This window comes from Rosa chinensis, chromosome 7, assembly GCF_002994745.2.
Source record: "Rosa chinensis cultivar Old Blush chromosome 7, RchiOBHm-V2, whole genome shotgun sequence".
NCBI classification, from domain to species: Eukaryota; Viridiplantae; Streptophyta; class Magnoliopsida; order Rosales; family Rosaceae; genus Rosa; species Rosa chinensis.
The window spans coordinates 45200106-45213754 of record NC_037094.1 but is presented as its reverse complement, the minus strand read 5'-3'; the positions used below and the strand labels follow the sequence as shown (position 1 = coordinate 45213754).

The following is a 13649-nucleotide window of genomic DNA, read 5'->3' as shown; positions in this document are numbered from 1 at the left end:
TTTTAAAAGAAAAATAAAAATCGTTTAAAGAGTTTTGTCTTGCACATAACACAACTTATATGCCGCCTAATATCATTTGGTCAAATGATATTACTGTGTACTTTGTTAATGTAAGCTCCTGAGTTCGACTCAGCCTCCCATTGAGTTTGGAAAACAAATTGAAATCAATGGAAATGAATCTACGCACTTGAACCAAATGGCATTGATTATGTTTTCATCGAGATAATATATACATGATTACATACAAATCATGAGCAAGCATTGATCATGAAATCACTCATCTACAATAATCATTTACATGAAGCCAAATAATATACAAGTTTCATTTCAATTCCAAATGGCACTTCGATCTGGTGGCATGACTGGGATTTTTCATAGGTTCAGCACAGATAGGGGTAAATATTCTGCAACATTGTCTCCGCAGCATGCATCCATTATAAATCACATTGACCAATCACCGAATGAAGTGATCCAGAAGCACTTAAAACTTGAGGTTCATACTTCCTTTGAAACTGCATCTCCTTTTCTTGGATGAGTGTTTTTGTGGTCCAATATATCAATACAGTGCCAACACAGCAGGACCAACAGCACTGTGTCATTCTCACATCTTTGTGAAAAAGACCGGAAGCATTACTTCTCCTTTCCAAAACCACCTTTGCTATGTTCTAATATGGCTTGATGTAGACTGCAGCCACCACCAGTATGTCTCAGGTTCTTGCTTCTAGTGTAGAACATGGAGGATCAGTATTTCTCTATCTAATACCTAATGAAAACCAAAGGTTGAGAGCTCTCAGGATCGTAAACTGTTGGAATGGGGAGAAGCAGGGACTGGAGAAATTTGAGGCCTTTTCAAGAATGGATGCTCCAAGAGCTGGGCTGCTGTAGGCCGGTTGTTTGGGTTAACTTGTAAACACTCCAAAATGAAATCTCTTGCATCTCTTGATAAGGAATCAGGAATTGCAGGAGGCTCACCCCTTCCAATCTGAAATAATGCTTGCATCTGCCAATCAGAAGACGATATATGATTTTATAGATTTCCTAAAGTAACTCCACAAGTGACATTGTACCATTTATAATGAATCATGTCGTAAACAATCTTCTGTTCTTTAGAAAAGGTATTTTTATAACATTTTCTATATGATTCAATGTTATCAGTTTAACAGACCAAGTAATATCTTTGATGGCTATATCTAATAAACTGGTAGAATTCATTATTGACTGAATTTCATTCATCCACTTTACTACATCTGCTTGAAGGTTTTCTCAGGTTCATGCTTCTAGTCTAGTATATGATTATGCATACATTATGTGTATGTGAATAGAGGGTTGTTTCTAGAGACCATGGACAAGAAAGAAGATAAATTTGGTTTGTCTAAAAGATCTTGGCCATAAATAGAGTATGTTCAACTACATTACACGTAGATGGTTCTCTCATAGTTCTTTTAAAAAGATGCAATGCTGTATCAAGAGCGAGAGTGGTTGGGCTCATCTCTATTGCTAATCAAGACCAGTTTACAAACAAGTCGGCCTAGATCTCATCCTGATCTATCTATCAAGGACAGACAAAAGACAATGTTCATTGCTAGAAAGGGTGATAATCAAATCCCAAATCTATTCTACAGCTCTCTGTCCTCTCTAAACTATAACCATACCCAACTTCATTTGGAATCAGAGTGAAAAACCAGATCAGATCTGAGAGAAAATCAAGTTTAATGCAATATTGGCATCTTTTAACTGGAGACTGAATCAGCCAGTCATTGCTCTTGTAACTTTTCTCTAACTTTTTCTTTCTATTTAACAAAACTAAGTACTTCTATCTGATAAAATCAAAATTACAGAAGTACGAACAACATACGCCTTCCAGGTGAGAGTATGGAGGCTGACGGGTTAACATCTCCAACACAGCACATCCAAGACTCCATATGTCAGCTGCAAGCCCATAGCCACGATTCCTTCGATTAACAACCTACATTTAACAGCTTGTTAGTTAACCGATTAACCTGAAACCTATGATACACACAAGAATGGTTGGAGCAAGCTATTCCCAAATTTTACTTAAAAGAGCCAAAAGAAATTGTATGGATATATCACTTGTTCTTCAGAGTGCTTGATGTGCATTCAGTTTCATATGAATTCACCAAAAAGTAATAGGAAAATTACAGTTGACTCCTATTTTAATTCAAAATGACCAAATCCTAGAATACTTTTAGAATATGAAGATATCCTACTTATCTATAAAATATCTGATACCAACATTTCCTTTCTTGTTATATAAATATTATAACCTACAGATTTTATTTTTCAAAGAAAAAAAAAAAAAAAAGTAAAAATATAGCACTTCTCATTCATATGAAAAAAGAAATCTAATTTTCTCGACTATGATTAATGATCCAGAGAGCTGATATCCTTTTTCTCTACAAAAGAAATATACTTTTGCTAATGTAATAATAAGGCAGAATACAAGGGAGGACAAGAAGTGCATTAATTTTGCTTGCTATGTACTGTAATCTATATTTTGAAAAGCAATGTAGATCAAGTATCTGAAACACAGCAGCACACCAATCACAAAAATATTTTAAAAAGCAACATAGATCAATAATCTTAAACACAGCAGCACTCCAATTACAAAAAGGTGTAATAAAACATTTTTAAACTCTGAAGCAACTAACAACCATAGAGATGCCCAAAATTGCATTCTTTCCCACAATGTACCTGCCTCCTGCCTCCCTCGAAATATCCATACCACCCTAGACACTGCCATAATAGCACAACTCCCAGCACCATGACCCCCTTTCCTGCTCTATAGAACATAGTCTCACACAACAAAGCAAAACATGATGATGGAAACCCCTACTCACACTAAGCCTCACTGGGACAATGAAGCAGCAATGATTCATTTCTGTATCATTTCTACACATCACACACCAACAAGGTGAAAGGAACCAAGAAGGCCCACTTCTGAAACATTCCACAAGTCTTCAATCTCAGACCGAACTTGTACAAGGGCATTCTCCGGCATCATAGTCTTATAGGGGAGAGTATCGAACACTCTTATCTACAAAGGACAAGTCTCTGCACTTCCACAAGTCGTCAACCTCCCATTAACTTGTACAAGGACATCCTCCTCATGATACTCTTATAAGGGAGAGAATCTCATATTCTAATCTAGAAAGGATAGGACTCTGCACTCTCTTATAAAAAAGAAATAAAAATAAAAGATAAAAAAAAAGGTAAAAAATCCATGGAAAATGGCAACATGAAAAATAGGATATTTGAGGTCTCAATAAGAACAAAAGTTGGACTAACATGTTTCACAATAATAGTCAGGAGCTCGTATGACATCTCCAAAGGAGAAACAGCATTCATGGGTATTTATCTAAGAGTTATTTCACAAGCGTTAAGGAATTCAGCCATCTGAGGAGTACACCTACTTAACAGAGAAAGGGGGTGGCTCAAGTGCATAATATATTGCCTCATCTTTACTGACTAGAAACTCAAAAACATGTGAATTATAATATGGTTTCATAATAATCAGGACTCCTAAGGGGAAACAGGATTCCATAGTACTTATCTAAGAGTTATGTCAAGAGCACTAGTGAATTCACATTATCAATCAGCCATCTTATAAACAAGTATACCTACTAATAGAAAATGGGGGTGGCAAATGTGCGGAATACATTGCCTCGCCATTACTAGCAAGATTTTCAAAGCATGTGAGAAAACAAGACTTCTTTTTAAGAAACAAAACTTTTAACACAACAGCAAAGGTGGATCTCATGGTTTTTCCAGACTTCTGAAAGAAAAAGTTATATCCAATTACCAACTTCACTATTTGGACATTCTTTCAGCGATTTGTTCATGCATTGCAGACATCAGTTTACAATAGCTTTGAGTGATTCAAGGATGCCTGATCTTCCGAGGACAAAACAGATTATAGTCCACAGAAACAGATCAAATATTTGCTTATCTACTAACTGTAATTGGAAGCAATTGTAAGGGACTGCAGTAGTTCACATGAATCATCACTACTGATAGATACATAGTCAATTCAAACTGGTTTCACTGTGCAAAGGTGGCTATTGATCTATTAATCTGATGTCTACAAAACAGAAGCATATTTACATTTAAAAAGAGAGAAGACTAACCTCTGGGGCCATCCAATAGGCAGTTCCTTTGCAAGACTTCACATCATTCATTTTGGTTGCCTAGATAACATCAAAAGGACAAAATAGAATGAGTTAAGATTACAACTGATGATCATATGAAATGATTGTACGTGTGTTTGTCATGGTGGATGTGTTAGCACTATAAAAACTTACCTTGGCTAAACCAAAATCTGCAAGTTTCACAGATCCACTTGCATCCACCAATATATTAGCACATTTGATATCCCTAAGGAAAAACAAAGAATCTTAAAATAAGAAATCATCACAAATAATATACCTAACAAGGTTTTTTTTTTTTCCCCTTAAGTGCTCCAAGTTTGATATCAATATCAATTAGCATAATAGGTCTGCAAAGCATAAACCTCTGTCCAAATTAAATACAAATGCAGTGAAATGAAATTCTCTAGTTTTATATTTTTTTAATTGCCTTGGAAATTTCACGTTTATAGTACTTTGACAGACAAAAAGTAACACAAGAATGGGGCCAAATAGAAATATAAAGCTGCAGTCTCAATTCTGCATGCCAAAAATGACTTCTCTCTTCAGAGATGGATCTGTTTATTTGTCTGCCTTAAGGCGGTAATTTAGTTTCAACTACTTATACATCAATATTTTCTACAAGCAAAAAGGAAATAAATTGACCCTACTACGAATGCTTCGCAATGGAATTTAGTAAAAAGAAAATCCATTACAAGAGTAAAGAAATCAGACATCATATTTTGATGGCAGTATCGACATGACTTATTTCCTTTTTTGACACAAAATTAGGATATGGTCAAGTATCAATGCATCATCCTAGTAACCTAAAATGTGAACAACTAGAACAGGAAAAAAAATGCTATCTGGAGTTCAAAACTACAGAAATAATTAAAAAAAAAGAAGATAATACATACAATTACAGAAGCAAATTAATATTACATTTGAGAGACAGAACCAATATTACCTGTGGAGCACATTACGATCATGAAGATATTTCAAGCCACTCAAAATCTGCCTTGTGAACATAGAGACTTGAGAATCCCTCAAGAGATACTTTGAATAGAGACTTGCAAGTGATCCTTTTGTTACAAGCTCAAGAAAGATATAGAGCTTACTCTCATCCTGTATCAATATTTTGAACCAATAAGAAGAACTTAGCAGACCGGCAAATATAAGCCTACAGAAGCAGGCTCAAATTGAAGACTAATTGGCAATGAAAAGAGAGTTCAAAATTCAATATAATTCAATTAGATAGCGCATGACAACAAAAGATTTACGCAGACATGGTATATCAGTGATTACAGGCTTATAGCAGTCCTAATATCCACAGAGCCAAAGTTGATAGACATATACTATAAGATGTACATAACATAAGATCAAAATTTAACAACTGTAACTAAGCTAAACTATTCTATTGCATAAAAAACAATAAAAGTTTAAAATTTAAAAATTTTGAAAGAATCAGCCAAGAAAGCCTTCACTCTTGCATTACCATGAAGAAAATTGACATGCAACTCAAAATTAGCGTACAACCAAAAGATTCCATTCAATAACTTTAATAGACCTTAGAAAATATACACACTCCAGTAAGCAAGACTATAATTTCTATGATTTCTGTAGAGCTCTCAGAACAACCCCCTCTTCCCTACTGAACAAAAATTTCATCTCTTAATGTATAAAAGAACCTAATGCAGCGGCTTTGGATTTGTTATTATCAAGTAGCTTGGAAAGAATTCTTCTTAAAACTCTACATGACAGGAAAACAGTTGCTGGTTGGTCCTAACTCTTATGATAGATTTATAAGGAAATACAAAACACATACAGATAACTATGTACTAACCACAGTCAACAAGAATAGATGGTAAATACTATATGCAAAGTGGTGCCAGGTCCCAAAATTACATAAGAGTCTAGAAAATGCAGTGTCATTACAAAAGTTGTATTTTTAACTAGGATAATTTAGCAGGAACATAAAAGAGATGCAAACCAAGGAAGCAAGGAGCATACCTTGTCTGTACCGAGATATTGAACAATGTTGTCATGTTCAAACTGACTTAAAAGATGAATCTCCTGAACCAATAATCAGGGTATTAGAAGAAAGAATTTGTAAGGCAGTATAAGAAGAAATAATACTGTTAAGGCATCCAGTTTGAACATATCTATGATCCAAGATAGAAAGGGTGTCGCTAGCTAGGGTTGAGGGGGCTCAAAAGTTTCTTTGATGATTAGACGCTTTTTTAGTTTCTTTATTGCCACAACAATAGGGTATTTGGGCAATAATTCAATCATTCTAAGATCAGGACTTATTCCAATAGCCCAGAAAGAAAAAGAGAAAACATATCAGGGCAGGGTGGGTCACAGCAAAAATAGGGTAAATGCAAGGGGTGGGAATAGAGAGTTGGATAGCTTCACACCCCTAACAACGATCTGCCTCAAGCCACATCCCAGAATGAGGTTTCAGGAGCTATAAATTTTGACCTTTAGGGTTCAGGAGATGTATATGTATATATTACAAATAAATTGAGAATAAGAGATAGCAAAAAGGCTGAGACCTGCTCAAGTTGTAAAAGACTCTGCTTTCCCTGGCTTCCTTGATCAAGTAAAGAAACCTCCTTTACAGCAAAAAAGAATCCATCACTGCAATAGAATAAATGAAGAATGAGAGAAATAGAGAGTGAAAACATACAAGAAAAACATTGTTTAATCTACTCACTTCATCCCTTAATTTTTCTGACTATACATGTTTTGGCTAATAAATCTTAAAGCTTTGAGCCAACGGATCAAGGAAAATTGAAAATCACTTAATTTTAACAGATACAATAGGCTAGACCAACCTACAAAAAGGAAACGGTCCCTCCATAACTGGAAATTCATTTGGGGCGGTGCCTAAAGTAATTTCTTATGGCGGGTAGTTGCAATTCCAACAGTCCAGAATCTTTTCAGACAAAAGATTTCCCCCGAAGCATCATAAATCCCTTCTATCTAAGGAACTTACGAAGCCTTCTAAAAGCATAGCCAAAAAAAAAAAAAAAACAGCAAGATGGTCTGTAGCAGGAACTAGGTATATAAATCAGTTATGAAGGGCCAGCAATAAAACAAAAACAGTGAAAACTAGGTAGAAAACGTTTTTAGACCCAAAAAAAAAAAAAAAAAGTAGAAAACCTTTGATGTTAGACACCAATACAAAACAGTTCATTCATCAAAAGAGTTGCCAAAACGTCAGTCCTTTGTTTGACGGACAGAAGTAATTATCACATTGGAAAATATATGGGTCCTTAAACAGATTCTGGAAACTACCAAAACTCATTAAAATGGTAGTTGAACACTTGTCTTACAAAAGAAAAGACCCTAACCAGTGCAATCGATCACTAACAGAAAATCTCAATAGTTTCTCAAAATCCCCATCCTTTGATATAAATTATTTCTTAATTTTCAGATAAGTATTCCAAAAGCTGGACTTAGTAAAATTCATAAGGTAGTGGGATTGGCGAATACTTAATGCGTAGAGTTACAAGTTCGATCAATATAAATAGTGCCTATGGAATTCGTATGATCATACAACATTTGTAAGTGTTGGTTAAATGCTCTGACAAGGTTAACACACTTCATGGCAAATTATGCAAAGTGACAAGGAAACTACATGTTTATGCAATAAATGCAGTTCATAAACTAATGTCAAGATGGATGAGTAACAGCTATGAGGAAAAGGTAAGGATCAGAAATGAATATCCTATAGCTGTTACTCCAAATGTCATAAAACTGCAAGTCACCATGCCCTTTGTTTCTATTCATTAGCACAGAACTTGTCAACAGATTCCTAGTCTCCTGCCACACTATAGGGAGTTCCTTTTGTTGAATTCAAAGCAACTTAAAAGCATGAAAATCAGGACAGCCGCGTCTTCAAAGTAGGAAATATTGGAGTAAATTGTTCAACATTCAAAGTCTTCTTCCGACTGAGGTTAGTTCACACTAATTTAAGTAAAATACCAATCACCACCAACACAGGCACATCAATTAAAACACAAAATGTAAGCAACTTTTTCGAAGTTCAATAGCAAGAAGAAACCCATCAAAGACACTTTGGTCATATGGATAGAGCAAGTAGTCACTTACTCAGTAAAGCCTTCATAGACAGTTCCATAGGAACCACTCCCCAAAAGCTGACCCCTTTGCCACGAAGACGAAACACTGCGTCTGAACTTCCCATTAGGAGAAAACACACTATGGACTGGTGGCACCCTCACAGCAATACCAACACCAACGCCATAGTCATCACTATCATTATTGGACGGAGATGAGCTGCAAGACACAGACTCAGGCAGCTCATTCCCCTCTGCTGACCTCACTTCATCGCCCGCTTCACTCCCACCACCATTTGCTTCACTCGCCACAAGGTCCTCTTCCTCCGACGAGCTGACGTCATCAGCAGGAATAGGCGAGTTTATGTGATCATGCGGAGGAGCAAAAGCAGAAGATTTCAACACAACCGGCGGGGGCCGAACACCCCTAATTCCTCCTCCTCCGCCGCCAGTTTTCACGGCGGTCGTAACCCTAGGTTCCGGAACGTCGTCGTTTTGGCGGAGGCGAGGGCGGGAGGTGAAGTCGGAGGAGGAGCGGGCGCGCTGGGCCTCCCAAGCGGCGATTGGGATGGCGAAGTCTTCGGGGCCGGAGAGGCCGAGACTGCGGCAGATGAGGTCGAATTCGCCGTCGATGCCTCTGACGCGGAAGCTGGTTTGGTTGTGGGAGAGAGGAGGGAGGTCGAGAGAGCGAGTCCGGAGAGTAGGGGAGTGCTTCTCGGCGTCGTAGTCTATGTTCTTGCTCGCGTTCCGGCGATCGAGTCTCGGCCGAAGCCGATGCTGCTTGGCGGCGTCCATGTTCTTCATCTCTCTCGTCAAGAGTCGACTCCTCTACAGCAGAGGCCAGAGAGTTTATGAGTTGCTCTAAACGGAAACAGACAAAGCGCTCAAGCGCTGACACTTGGCGACACTCTAAGACATCAAGATATATACATATATTTTTTTTTAAACAATTTTTAGGTTCACCCGGGTGAATAAGCAAATTCACCCTCTCTTGCAATTAACGTATAATAACTTTATAATTTTTTAATCCAACCGTTCATGTTGTATAACGTAATATAAAGATTAGCTCTGTAAAAAATTAATTAAATTGAAGACCTTTTAGTTATTCATTTCTCTGAATTACATGGACGGTTCATCATTGTAGTAGTAAGTGTTGTTAGAACCATCCATTTGTTTGATTCAATTAGATAATTAAACGATTTCCGATTTGATTGATTTTTTACAGAGATGATCTTTGAAGAATAATTTAAGATATATAAATTTATTAAGTAAAAATATGTTAATCGACAACGGGGGTGAATATGCTCATTCACCCTAAGGGTGAACCTAAGAATTGTTCTCTCTTTTTTTATAATAAAATTCAAGATATATGTTTCCAATTTCGACAACTATTTTCATTTGGGAGATCATGTGTTCAAGTCCCTTTAAAGGTGGGGAGGGAAGATAGAAAATTGAGTGTTTCTATACCATAAAAAGTTCTCTCTCCCAAATGTTGGATTTCACTATGCTATCCAATGATGTCAAAATCGTATTGTCCCTACAAGATATATATGTCGAGAAAAAGAGGGTATTTCTCACCAATAATGTCTGGAGGCTTAGAGAACTTTCAAGATAATACCTGAACTTACAAAGTTATCAATGTGATACTTTGACTCATATTTTCTTATCAACGTGATACTTTCATTAGTCTATCATCGATAGACCATTAAATGTGGGGTTATATTCGGTATTTTCTCAAATATTTTTTTTAAATTCTAATTAATTCCCAAAAAAAAAATTTGCTTACCTTCTTCTTCCTCTATCCACTGCGTCTAGGTTCAAGAACAAATAAGAATTGCTTGTCTAGATTCAAGAACCATGGAAGCAAGAAAATAAACCTTTAATTACCCATGCGTTCAAATCGAAAGAGATTTCCTATTTGTACGCAAAGATTCAAGTAGAAACAAAACAAAATGAATGGTCAATTGCACTGTAGAGAGAAATTAATGGGTGCACGTGGTTAATTCCATAGTGATTGAACTAAGGATTGAAATTTCTCCGAATCTGTCAAAAATTCCATTGAAATTTCCGTAATATTGAAGTAACAATACGAAATTCATATTATGTCATTTCCGTTAGGAGTTTTCCGAAATCTTTCGTCAATTTCCATGAAATTCTCACTTTTTGAAATATCTATAACATATATGAAAAATTCACACCAAAATTTTGACCGAAATTTCCCCTGAATTTTTGTGAAATTTCGTATATCACCAAACAAATCACAATAAGTGGTTGCCTAAAATAACTATGTCACTAATGGTAGTTATGACTACACTTTGATGAGGCGAATTATAGAAATGACAGAGAGAGTGGCAAATCATGGCAGTACAACCAATATACTAGTGATGGTCGTACTACTTATGTTGGTGCATATCGTGGATACAATTTCAGAGCTCGAAATACACAAAGAATACACGATGGGCATATGGGCATACACAAAGTGAACCAAACGACATTTATCAGACAATACATCATGTTTTGTAGTTGTCTGAATTAGTCAGACAACCGTTAACTTCTTTAAATCAGTTGTGTCTTTTCTTCTCAATCAACAAATAGTAGCTAGATGAAATTTTTAAAAATGGGGACAACAGTTGCAATGTATTGCTGTTGTCTGAAAAATTGATAAGCCCAATTTTTTATTTTTTTTTTCCAATCCAAAACAGTCATAACCCTACCTAAATCTGGTTTGGGTTTCCCTCCCTTAGCTAAAAAAATGGGTTCCCTTATTATGCCTCTCTCCCCAATACCTAGACCCACACTCTTTTCGAGCTCATCTCCTTTCTCTCATCACCTAGAGCCACAAAAGTTTCATCATCTCTCACGCATTATCTCTCAAGAAGCCCGAAACCTCATATTCCTTTAATCTTGAAATCCTTAGAAAAATGTAATCCCCAAATTGAAATCCAGGCCGAAAATCTTTTTGCATCTCTAGAAACTAAGCATTTGAGTTCTGAATCTAGTGAGTAACCCTGAGTTTGCGTTTGTTGGTCAATCGAATGGAACCCCCTAACTGGATCTTCGAAGTTAAGGTGGGTGCTGTCAAATTGTGATTTCAATTTATGTAGTGTCCTGAATTGGATTATTGTTCTTACTTTTTTTATTTAGGATTTTGGGATTTTAGGCGTTGAAAAAAAAGAAGATAAGGAGCTATGTGTTGTCAGACTTATCAGATTTTCCACGCCGGCCTCGTCAAGGTGGCACTTTTCTTTTTCGCTCTCAATTCGTACCAGTTTCTTCTTTGTTTTGCTTAACTCAGTGTTCGTTTATGTAAAATTATTGAAATTTAAGGCATAATACAACCCAAGCCTTACCATTGCCATGCGTCGCCTCCATCCTCAGCTCCGCATGCGACCACCAAAACTTCAGAACCACTGCTTCCTTTGGTTCTCCGGTTTATGTTGTTTCATGGATTGGAGTACAAAACTTGGACTTCAAAATGACAAAGAATTCAAAAGTTTAACACGGGAATGATAACTTCTAGTCCTAACAGTGGTTGATCAACTGAAGGACTGAAAGAAACATTGGTGATGTGTAATGCTACTGTCTGATTGAAATAAGGGTAAGAATCCTAGCCTTTGACTTTTGGGTTGTGATTTGATAAGTTGTTGTTAGTTGATTTAATGGCATCGTTCTGTGATGAAGATGAAGACTTGGAGCTTGGATCTGGAACACTGCCAGGTTTCTATCGAGAGGATGGAATTATACTATATATAAAAGCTGAGTTCACTGTTCATTCCGCGTTACTGTTCATTCGGAGGAGAAAAGACTATTATGCCCTCATTTGGATTTTTTTTACGCCTCTGCCACTTACCTATTTTTTCACTCTCTTCTCCTCGGTTCCTCCAGAAGCCTCCAGACCGACTCTTTTGTTCTCTCTTTCCTTCCTCCTGCTTCCTAAACCGCCTCCTTCACTCTCTCAGACGACTGGCTCCTCAACTGCGGCTCTTCCTCCAACGCCACCTTCTTCAGCCGTTTCTTCATTGGAGATTTCAATTTCAGGTCGGGTGTTGTCTCCACAGGCTGGCCTATTTTAGTCACGAACAACAAAATCCCACCTTCAAACTCACTCTTCTTACCACACAACAAGAGTGTTCACAACTGCTTCAACCCTTCAAGCTATAGTTTAAGCATCAAGAAAATCGGAACTCATTTGGTAAGTTTTCATTCGTCACCGTTTTCGGTTGAGGGTTTTGATTCGGTTGAAAACCCTTTGTTTTCTTTGTTGAAAAGCGTTGTGGGTTTTAGTTTTCTTGGCTATTGCTTATGTATGTGTGTGAAAGTTTGAATCTTTGGGGGTCTTTGATTGAGATGAGCTCGAATTTTGATTGAGATTGGAGATGGATGGGGTTTTAGTTGGTAAATCTGAAATTTTTCTTTCAAGTAGGTGTTCTATTTGATTTATATATATGTGATTTTGTATGATTACATGCTTGACTTTGCGATTGATTTCAGAATTTCATTGTTGTTCTGTTTGCCTTTTGCAGGTTTGATGCGAAAAAGTGTGCAACTGATTGTTTTGGCGCTGTTCCTTTGTCTGTTGAAGGTGGGTATTTTAATTAGCGGTTTCTGTTGTGGTTAGGTTTTAAGTTATTTAAGTTTCTATGTTTTAGAGGTGTTTGTGCTTAAAAGAAAGATCAAAGTCAGTAAATCTTGCGTTCTTGGTTAGTTGAATTGATGGTTTTTGATGTGGATAAGTTTTTATTTATTTGGGTTTCTATGTTTTACGTGTGTTTTTTCTGTGTTTTATGGTAAGAGGTATCAAAAGTCTTTTTATTTGTTTCTTTGTTTAAGGAAAACAGTCCGAATCTAATTGTTGTCTTCATGATAACATTTGCTTCTTACTTCTCAACAGCTCCCACAGTTAGAATCTGTTCCTCAGTTGACAGTACAAACTTCTGTGGAAAACAGGTAAAAGATTTTTCAATCTTTAATGAAAAGCTCTTTAGTTTACTTTTGCGTCAATTTTTACATAGCACTTTCCATCTAACATCAACTTTCTCAGTTTCTCTTATGCAGATTCTATTTGTTCCCCGATTTCATATCTGGATAAGTCACTGCTGCTATTTCAAGGTATAGCTGTCAATTTTCGTCATTTCCAATCAATTACTAACTTCTATATCAATTGTCTTTATCTTCATATTATCCAGTTCCTATTTTTGTAAACTAATCATGATAACTTCTGAATACTCATGAAAAATATTCCTATTGGTCTTTGATACGTGAATATAAAAAATTATAGAACAATCATTTTTCTTGGTCAACAGTTTACTTTCCTCTTTATACATGAACAATTTATATATAAAGTCTTCATCTTTAGTTATTATGCAGTTCAAATTAACACCTTCATTTAACAGTTGCGGATATTTGTTCTCCTTTGTCTGTTTCT

At 36.4% G+C, this 13649-nt stretch overlaps 1 protein-coding gene and 1 long non-coding RNA gene across 2 annotated transcripts; one reads left to right on the top strand and one right to left on the bottom strand.

Moving 5' to 3' along the window:
* Positions 1 to 180: 180 nt before the first annotated feature.
* On the bottom strand, positions 181 to 9068 carry LOC112176626 (mitogen-activated protein kinase kinase kinase 1). The gene is made up of 8 exons (XM_024314655.2): positions 8259 to 9068; positions 6698 to 6782; positions 6153 to 6215; positions 5110 to 5267; positions 4320 to 4392; positions 4146 to 4205; positions 1856 to 1966; positions 181 to 1000 (listed from the first exon to the last, which is right to left on the bottom strand). Exons 1-8 carry the CDS (start codon positions 9026 to 9028, stop codon positions 791 to 793), a joined length of 1530 nt encoding a protein of 509 aa, XP_024170423.1. The 5' UTR covers positions 9029 to 9068; the 3' UTR covers positions 181 to 790.
* Positions 9069 to 12612: 3544 nt separating this feature from the next.
* Positions 12613 to 13348, top strand: LOC112180915. The gene is made up of 3 exons (XR_002928554.2): positions 12613 to 12806; positions 13116 to 13171; positions 13266 to 13348. It is a non-coding gene; the product is annotated as an uncharacterized LOC112180915 (long non-coding RNA).
* The last annotated feature ends 301 nt before the right edge of the window (positions 13349 to 13649 follow it).